Source organism: Tupaia chinensis, unplaced genomic scaffold (genome assembly GCF_000334495.1).
Source record: "Tupaia chinensis unplaced genomic scaffold, TupChi_1.0 Scaffold000121_1, whole genome shotgun sequence".
Classification (NCBI taxonomy): Eukaryota; Metazoa; Chordata; class Mammalia; order Scandentia; family Tupaiidae; genus Tupaia; species Tupaia belangeri.
In genome coordinates, this window is record NW_006159588.1 from 1263393 (window position 1) to 1273784 (window position 10392).

Below are 10392 nucleotides of genomic sequence, written 5' to 3' on the forward strand. Positions count from 1 at the left end.
ATCACCCCCCAGGGGGGATGGCCACGCCGCAATCCCTTCTCCTCCATTCTCCTCTCGGGATCTTGGGCACGCACGCACACGCGCCCAGCGTGAGTTTAAGCCACTGGGTCCGGGACTCGAACCGCGGTCGACTACATGGGAATCCAGTGACATAGCCATTACGCTAACTGCTGGTCCCTTATTTAGGTTCTTGACAAAAAATTTAGAACACCAATTTGTGAGGATAAACTCCATTTACAAGGCCAAAGACACATCACAGGTAGCCCTGGAGCTGAGGAATAGCTTTGATTTTGGTAAAATTTGTGAGCCCACAGCTTTTTGATCAACCTTGCACTACTCTGAAATCTCATATTTCTCCTTCCCTGTGTCGAAGAGCTCACCTTCCTGGTGTCTGGGCTTTTGCAGTTTCTTTTTCTTGAAGTAAGCATCAATAAGGTGCTTTGGGATTTTTAGTTTGCTGATATCAATTTTCATGGAAGTGGTGATGACAAATTTCTGGTGTGTTCTACGCAGTGGAACTCAATTGAGAACCAGCGGTCCAGTTACAAGTAGCAAGCCACTATTCAGCTGCTTTGGGAAAACCATTCTCTTGACTCTGTGGCATACAGTGAGGATGTGGCTCGCAGCTTTCTCCCATGCTGACAGGATTTTTTGTCGTGGCTCAACAGCTTTCGAGGCACATCCTCAGTAGGATAATACCTAGGCATTTTGTGAAGTTTAACCTCTGAGTACCACCATTCTTGTCTCCACCAACTGGTTTTGTGACAGTCATAAGAATCTTCTCCTCTTTTTTCTTTTCAATCCTGGGTTTAACGGCTGAGTATCTCCTCTTGTACGTGGCCTTCCTGGAATATATGGCAGACGGGGAGTATCTGCCGATGCCCAGGACTAGGATAGGGTACCCGGTGCAATGGGGTTTCTCCTTCTTGGGCTTTTTAGCCTTGGGATTACCCTTTTTAACCTTGCCACTGGTATCAGCCTTCTTGGCTTCAGTTTTTTTCTTCCTGGTATCCTGCTTCGCAGCTTTTCCACCTGCTATCTTGTATAGTGGGAAAGAGGCAGAATCTTCATTTTTTTAATACTCAACCTAGTGAAGAGCTGGCAGTTGGCATGGTGGTTAAGGTGCTGGACTCCCAACTTGGTCAACTGTGGTTCGAGTCCCACTCCTGGCAGCCTGCTTTCTCACATTCTCTCTCTCTCTCTCTGGTCAAATAAAAAAAATTATAATAATAAATAAAATAATACTTAAAAAATAATCTAGTGATTCTGATATACAGCCAATTTGAAATCTACTGTATTTGTTATCTCTCTACCTTCATGGGTATGGATAGACAGGTAGGTAGGGAGCTAACTAGCTAGACAGACAGACAGACCGACATGTTGCCACTGTGTGAGTTAACATCTTATAGACTCATCTGTCTTCAGAAGATGAGTCGTGTATATGCCTCCTACTCTCCACCAACAGCCTCAATAGTAACGTCATCTGGAAGCTGGTTTGCAATACAGAATATCTGTTTCTGAATACAAACAATCCAACAATTTTAAAATTGAGGCATTTATTGTCTTACTTTCTGAGAAAGAAAACATCCATATCTTAATCAACTCTAACCAGTTCTTTATCAAATATAACAAAGCCCTACCTCTTGTTTTGGTAACATGGGTTCCATGGTAAAGCCATCCACGTTGTGAAATGCAAGCTTTTTTAGGAGAAGTGCATATGACAAATGAAGGAACACAGAGAGGTCTTGATAATAGGCTCTCGGGACCAGGAGATGACTTAATGGTTATGTCACTGGACTCCCACATAGTTGACCACGGTTTGAGTCCTGGACCTGGTGACTTGAAACTCATACAGGGCTTGTGTGCATGCGTATCCAAGATCCCGAGAGGAGAATGAAGGAGAAGGGATTGCGGTATGGCCATCCCCTCTGGGGAGTGGTTTCTCACTTTCTGTCTCTATGTCTCTCTGGTGAGCACACACATCCTTTAGCAAAAATCTCTGAAAAAAAAAAAAGGCTCTTGGGAACAACAAATGGCATGGTATAGTGGTTACATTAGAGGACTTGGCAGTTTAAAACTCATGCCAGGCGCGTGTGCATGAGTGCCCAAGATCCCGAGAGGAGAATGAAGGAGAAGGGATTGCGGTATGGCCATCCCCTCTGGGGAGTGGTTTCTCACTTTCTGTCTCTCTGTCTCTGTGGTGAGCACATGCACTCTATAGCAAAAATCTCTCTATCAAAAAAAAAAAAATTAAAAAAAAACCCTCTCTGTTAAAACACACACACACACACACACACACACACACACACACACAATAATAGGCTCTCAAGCTCTCTTTTCCTAAATAGGAAATACCTAGTACCATGAAAGTCAGTCTTTAGTATATCTGCATTACAACTTCATCCTTCAGCTTTTTTTCTTTAAGTAAAGGAAGAATCTCAGTAAATTCTTAAGACAATAATACATTTATTAAATGTTGAAAATGAAGAAACTTTGCCCTCTAGTGACAGAATATGGTTACATCTTTAGTATCACATAAGAGAGTCATTATTCAGTATCACATTAGAGGGTGATTTCTTTCCTTCTTTTTTTTTGTTTCTTTCTTTTCCTTCCTTTCTTTCTTCCCTTCATTTCCTTTCTTTCTTTTTCTCTTTCTTTCTTTCTTCCTCCTTCCTCCTTCTTTCCCTCCTTACTTTCTCTCTCTCTTCCTTTTTTTCTTGTTTGCCATAGAGAGAAAGAAGGGGAAAGTGAGGAAGCACTCCTCCTAGGAATGTCTATGCTTTAATTCCTTCTCCTCTGTTGTCCTTTTTGGATTTGGGGCATGCATGTGCATGGGCCCGGCATGTTACATCCAGTCATGTGGAATCCAGCCTTTATTATTATCTTTTTAAAGGTTTTTGCCATAGGGCACATGTGCTCACTGGAGAGAGATATACAGAGGGAAAGTGAGAAAACACACTCTGGAAGGACGACCACCTGAAATCCCTTCTTCTCTTGGTACTTTGGCTATGTGGGCATGCACAGCATGGTTTTCAAGCCACTGGACCTGGGATCCTAACCCTGTTGGCCATGTGGGAATCCAGCACCTTAACCACCACAGCGCCTGCTGGTTCCAGGATCCAGCCTTCTTTTTTTTTTCGTTCTTTGTTTTTTTTTTTTTTTTTTTTTTTTTTTTTTTTTTTTTTTTTTGTTTTTGTTTTAAAGAGAGATTTTTGCTATAGGGTGTATGCGCTTGCCAGAGAGGCAAAATATAAGAAATCAACCGCCCCCCTCCCCGGGGTGTATGTGGCCACGCTGCAATTCCTTCTTCATTTTCCTCTGGTAATTTTGGGCATGCATGAATACATGCCTGGCATTAGTTTCAAGCCTCCAGGTCCTGGACTTGAACTGTGGTAGGCCATGTGGGAGTCCAGTGATGTAACCACTATTAAATCTGCTGGTCCCTGATCCAGCCTTATTAACCACTATGTTAACTGCTGGTCTGAGAATAATTTTTCAAGGATATTTTACCTCTATATCATTAGCTCTTGTAGGAAATTGTAATCCCAGCCAAAGTTTCAGAAGTTGATATGAGAATGAAGATGTTTTCCTTCTCTTAAAGCAGTTGTTGCCCACCGTGGTTGTAAAATTGGAATCACATAGTGATTTTACAAAACTCTGGAAGTTCAGATCACAATGTGGGATTGGATCATAATCGCAAAAGAAATGGTATGGATGAGGAAAAGAACATGGGCATGCTTAAACCTTCTCCTAGAAACAGCAGCACAGTGACTCATATCTAAATATTCTTTTTTCTTTTATTTTTTGAGAGATTTTTGCACTAGGGTACGTGTGCTCACCAGAAAGACAAAGAGAGACAGAAAGTGAGAAATCACCCCCTGGGGGGATGGCCATGCCGCAATCCCTTCTCCTCCATTCTCCTCTCGGGATCTTGGGCAGGCATGCACACACGCCCGGCGTGAGTTTTAAGCCACCAGGTCCAGGACTTGAACTGCGGTCGACTACATGGGAGTCCAGTGACATAGCCATTATGCTAACTGCTGGTCCCTATGTTGTGTATCTTTGTACCTGTTATACAATAATTTTAATTCCTTTTAGTCTACTGAATTTCTTATGGAGTCTCTATAAAACAAGTATAGGTTTCAGAAGAATCTGTTGTATTTCACTCATTCTGTGTTAAATAGTATAATATACAGTGTAATATTAATAGTATAACCTTCATAGTACAATGGATAATAGAATAAGATACAGTACAGTAGTAAAGTATACCTTCATTGGCCGAGTCAGTGCCATACAGAAGACTGCCTTGTTCTTCTATGCTCCTCTGACTCCCCATCTACTGGCCTTCTCCAGCCTAATCTCAGATGCTAGGCCACGAACTACTTCATTTTATAGGATATCAGAAAACCGCTATCCTAGCTTGTCTCCATGAAGTAATTCTCTTATGGTTCCTCACTCTGGGTTATGCAGATACACAATTATCTTTCATAATATGTTTCCACCAACAGGTGGCACTAATAATTCCCTTTATTTTAGTAACACCCCAGCAGTAAGCCTATTACGGCATTTGAACTTATCATTTGCAGTTTTTGAGTTGAAATGTAGTTGATTTAAAGCTGCTTTAAAAAACACTCAGCATGCGGTTGGCAGATGGCCTGGTGGTTAAGGGTGTTGGACTCTCACATGGCTGACCGTGGTTTGAGTCCTAGAATTGGTAGCTTGCTTTCTCACTTTCCATCTCTTTCTCTCTCTCACTCTGTCCCTCTCTGGTCAAAATAAAATAAATAAAAATAAACAAATTTAAATAAAATAATTCTCTTTTTATTATTGTTTTCTTTTATTATTTTATTATGTTTTTTTTGGAGAGGTTTTTGCTATAAGGGCGCATGCACTCTCCAGAAAGATAGGGAGAGACAGAGAGACAGGAAATGAGAAACCACCTCCCAGGGAAGGTGTCCACACCGCAGTCCCTTCTCCATTCTCCCCTCGGGATCCTGGGCATGCATGTACATGCACCCAACGTGAGTTTAAGCCACTGGGTCCGGGACTAGAAACTGCAATAAAATACATGGGAGTCCAGCAACATAGCCATTACGCCAACTGCTGGTCCCATAAAATAATTATTTAAAACAAAAACAAAAACCACTCAGCTCTTCTGATCACATTGTCTTTAGCATGTTGCCTTTTTTTTTTTTTTGGATGACTGGCACATAGCTCCAAAAGTCCTTTCTTTCACTCCCACTGTACACTTTCATTGGCCTTCCAACAAAATGAGATGAATAGAGTCCTAGAAAAACAGACAGTAGATGTAAAATGCATCTGTTCAGGGTCTTACCTCAGATGAAAGGATAGCAGTCACGTTGAATGCCTGGCCTGAAGGGTTTTGAACAAATTTACTAAATGTTTATTGCAAAACAACCATTCTGTATATTGTCTATGGAAGGAAATATAGAGGATAGATAGAACTCTTGAAACGTAAATTGCATGGTTTTATTTTTTTTCTATTAAAACCTACATCCTACTTTAAAAGCTTCTACTCTAATTGAGATAAGATAAGCACACAAATTAAGTGTGAAATCTGTATTAATTTTCCATTTACAGAGCATGTATACAATGGTATTCTCAGATGAGCCTATAGAGTAAAATGCTTTGAGTTTGGAGGAGGTAACGAATCATTCATTCAATCAATATTTATTGAACATCCTCAAGTCAGTGTTCTTGACATACAGAATACCATGTGAAGAAGACAGAGAAGATTCTTGCCTCTAGGCAAGTCCTCCCTGAGGAAATAACATTTGGGCTCAAGCCTAGATGTTGATAAGAAGTCAGATGGGGGACCAGCAGATGGCGTAATGGTTACATTGCTGGACTCCCATGTCGTTGACTGTGGTTTGAGTCCCAGACCCAGTGACTTGAAACTCACCCTGGGTGCATGTGTGTGTGTGCCCAAGATCCTGAGAGGAGAATGGAGGAGAAGGGATTGTGGCGTGGTCATTCTTCCTGTGGGTGATTTCTTGCTTTTTGTCTCTCTGGCGAGCACACGTGCCCTATCTTTCTCTCAAAAAAAAAAAAAAACCTTTCTTTTCCTCAAAAAAAAAAAAAAAAAGAAGAAGTCAGATAGGGGTGAAGATCTGGAGGAGCAGTTTTCAAGCAGAAAGAACTTCTGGTGCAAAAATGCCAGCATGGGAATGGACTTGGCATATTTCAGAGAAGGAAGAAAGTCTGCGGCTGGACTATGTAAGGAAGGGATGAGAACAGACTTAGGTGTGCAGAGGCCACAGGTTGTGTGGGGTTTGAGGCCGTGGCAAAGACCTGAATTGGTGCCTCTGAGGAAGGCTTCACAGAGAGGTGGAACTTGAGTCAGAACTACTTGAGGAATGTACAGGATTTGACTGATAAGCACTTCGTATGAATTATCTCACCTCTCATCCCAACCACCCCGTTCCCATTTTACAGATGAGGTCAGAGAGGCACAGAAAGACCAAGTAGCTAGTGATGTGAGCAGTTTACTGAAGTGTGGCATATTTATTTGCTTAGTCTCAAAATAAAAAAGCATCAAATGGGCTAAAATTTGTTGTATGTAAGGCAGGAAAACTGAAGTGCAGTCTCTGCCTTTCACCCCGGAAAAAAGCAGATAGATGTTAGGCTGTCTCAGGGTTGTCAATGAGGAACCAGGTGCCTTAGCTCTTGTGAGACAGGTCTCTTTTTGTGTTTAGCTCTTCCTCCCAGTCTCAAGCAGACAAGGAGCAGTGGAGGAAAGTCAGTGTTTGCTCTATGGCTCTCTCAGTCCCTGGGGAGCACAGTGTTCTCAGAGAACTGTTCTGATCGCAAGGGGAGCATGTGGCCCCTTTGAGATGGGCCAGCTTCATGTTAAAGTGTCTGTCACTGTTGGCCATTGGGGCACGTATTATTCTGACCTCTGTTTCTTCATGGGGCTACTGGGAAGACTACAGGAGGCTATAAACTGCAGGGTGGGGACCAGCATATAGTGAAAGGGCTATGTCGCTGGACTCCCATATAGTCAACCGCAGTTCGAGTCCTGGACCTGGTGGCTTAAACTCACGCCGAGTGCATGTGCGTGCGTGCCCAAGATCCCGAGAGGAGAATGGAGGAGAAGGAATTGCGGCATGGCCATCTCCCCTGGGGGGTGATTTCTCGCTTTCTGTTTCTCTGTCTCTCTCTGTCTTTCCAGAAAGCACACACACCCTATAGCAAAAACCTCTCAAAAAAAAAAAATGCAGGGTGGTGATACACCAATCACAGTAGATACCATTTCCCTGTGCTTGCTGTCTGGTAAATAGGAAGTGCTTAATTAATGGAATAGTTTATATTCCTCATTGCTGCTGTTGGTATCATTAGTTAGCTCCTCTGGCCTCTTCTGTTGCTCCGTGGTGCCATGTTCCTCCACCTAGGCTTTAAGTCCTGTACCCGTGAGTTTTTCCCTGTTCTGGCTTCTCATGCTAAGCCTTGTATCACCAGACTATCGAGATGTCTACACTAGTTTGCAAAAACTTCAAATCTAAATTGCTTCATTCCAGTATTCTCAAGGATGTTTCTAAAAGCTTTAATTTTTAGCTTTTAGTTTAGAAGTAAAAGAGACTATAAATTGATACTCTCTAATAAAAATTATTTATTTTATTTTATTTATTATTTTAATTTGCTGTTGGCACATGTGGTCCCCAGAGAGAGACAGCAAAAGAGCATGAACAAAAGTAAGAAAGCAAGCCACCAGGTCTGGGACTTGAACCGTGGTTGACCGTGTGGGAATCTAGAGCCTTAACCACCACATTAATTGCTGGTCCCATATCTAATTGATTCTTTAGCCTTGTGCTTTAAGAGTACAAGCTCAGTACTGTGGGATGACCAAAAGGGATTAACTACAAGACCGCTCAGCCTTTCTCTAGTATAATTTTGTAGAACAGAGGGTATTCAAACAGGCCAGCCAGGAATGTAGTGATTAAGATGCTGGATCCCACAGGGTCAACTGCACAGTTTGAGTCTTGGACTAGGCATTTTCAGAAGTATGCCAGTGCATGTGCAGGCCCAAAATCCAGAGAGAAGAATGGAGAAGGGACTGTGGCATGGACATCTCCCATGGGGGTGGTTCTCTCTTTCTCTCTCTCTGGCAATCACATGTGCCTTACAGCATATTAAAAAAAAAAAGAATAGAGGATATTCATATTTTAAATGGGACTAAAAAGCTATTACTTGGGACCAGCAGATGGCATAATGGTTACACATTGCTGGACTCCCACGTTCCCACGTAGTCGACTGAGGTTTGAGTCCTGGACCCAGTGACTTGAAACTCATGCCAGGTATGTGTGCGTGTGTGCCCAAAGTCCCAAGAAGAGAGTAGAGGAGAAAGGATTACAGCCATCCCTCCAGGGATTTCTTTCTTTCTATCTCTCTGTCTCTCTGGCAAGTGTACGTGCTCATAACAAAAATCTCTCTCTCAAAAAAAAAAAAAAAGAGAAAGAAAGAAAAAGCTATTACTCGCTTCTCTTTCCTTTCTGCATGGGGTTCTGGGAACTTCCAATGACAGTCTGCGATTGACTCAGCATTGCTCACGGGAATGTTAGTCACTGAGTGGCTCAGAATGTGGTGCCTTCTAGAACTGTTACAATGAGTGTGGCCAGCCTCTAGCAATCATCTGGATGCAGAGCCTGGGAAAGCCGACCCTGAGACTTAGAGGAATAGTGCCACATGGAAAGTACATAGTTCTGGGCTAGCCCTTGGCCTAGTGGGTAATGGGATCAGATCCCACATGATCAATCACATGATTTGAATCCTAGCCCTAGTGGCTTGAAAACCACGCTGAGTGCACATGTGAGCATTCCTCAAATCCCAACAGGCTAGAGAAATGGGGAGGAAAGGGTTGTGGTGTGGCCACACCCCCACTGGGGTTGCTTTTTCCCTCTTCTTTCTCCCTTTCTCTGTGTGTCTTTCTGGCAAGCACATGAGCCCTCTGGCAAAAAAATAAAATAAATAAAAAAGGGTTGGGGGAGGGAAGCATAGTGCCTTGAAAGGATATTCTGATGCTTGGCTAAAATGATTCTTAGCTTTGAAAGATACATATTGAAGTTTGAACTGATGATATGTGATTCTTAAGATTTGCTTCAAAATAATCTAGTTCAGGGGTGAGGGAAGTTACTGAGGGGTATAGTTAAAAACTATAATCCAGTAGTTAGTACAGCTGAGTGATGGTACATGGTGGTTCCTTATATTCTTCTCCCTATTTTTATATTTCAAAAAATTTTTAGAATAGAAACAGGTGGTTTGTTTGTTTGTTTGTTTTTTCCCAGTGGGTAGTCCTGAGAGAGGGTTGAGAGATCCACTTTGGGTAGGAGTGGGTGGGTTTCAGTGTGTAGACCACGTGTGGTTTCTTTGTTCAGGACTTCTTGGCTCATGCAGAGGTGAGCACTCCTGACTGGGAGAGTAGCTATGTGCCATGAGTTGGCAAATGCATGGCCATGAACTAGTAAATATTTAAAGCATGGGCTGGCTCCGTGGCTTGATGGCTAAGGCAGCTGGATCTTACATGGTTGATCTTGTGGTTTGAGACTCAGAACAAGTAGCTTAAAAAACATGCTGAGCACGTGGGCCTACATGCCCAAAATTCTGACAGCATAGAGAAATGGAAAAGGAATTGTGGCATGACCATATGCCCCATGAAAGGTGCTCTCCTCCTCTCTTTCTGTGTCTATCTCTGACAAGCATACAGACCCTGGGCAAAATGAAAAATAAATAAATAAATAAAAGTATAATGAAAGCCAAGAGGCCAAAGTCCTGAACTTTCTCTTCTTGTGTTTACAGTGGAGCCCAGGGGGAATATGCAGGATTGGCCACTATCCGAGCATACTTAAACCAGAAAGGAGAGGCCCACAGAATGGTGAGTACAGACTGCGGTGCTTGCTCACCACAGGGCAGCAGAGGGCCTGGCTCACAGGCCTTTTCTCTGTGGGATACTCCCCCCAGCCTTCTTGGAAGCAGATAGGGAAATGTCTTCAAAATCCACATCTCTGTGAATTGGCCATGTGATCCTTGCCTCCAGGACGTCCCACTTGATCACTTTCAGGGAAAACATTCACAGATAAAAGGCTTTGGCTCAAACCCAGAATGTAAAAGTCAGCCAGTTGGCTGTAGAGCTGTTGTTCTCTGAAGGGAGCAAAGAGGGTAGGGGTTAGGAATGTTGCCATTGCGAGCCCTTCTCCTGGGCTCAGCCGTGGCTCGGGCCTGGATCAAGGGCAGAGACCACAGTTTAATTCTCCTGTAGCCTCTACTGTGTCTCAGCATGGTTCTGGTCATATGCATGCTCAAATAATATTTATTGAGTAAATAATTTCTTTATTAGATGATACTCAGCTCTAAGCAACAGAAAAAGACATGGGAAAG

General features: G+C 42.8%; 1 protein-coding gene across 1 annotated transcript in view; it reads left to right on the forward strand.

The window, feature by feature from the left end:
* Nucleotides 1-10392, forward strand: part of GLDC (glycine decarboxylase) — a 103687-nt gene that overhangs the window by 60400 nt on the left and 32895 nt on the right. The window contains exon 16 of the mRNA XM_006144467.3: nucleotides 9814-9889. Within this exon, the coding sequence (XP_006144529.1) occupies nucleotides 9814-9889 (76 nt within the window). The remainder of the gene's footprint in view (nucleotides 1-9813; nucleotides 9890-10392) is intronic.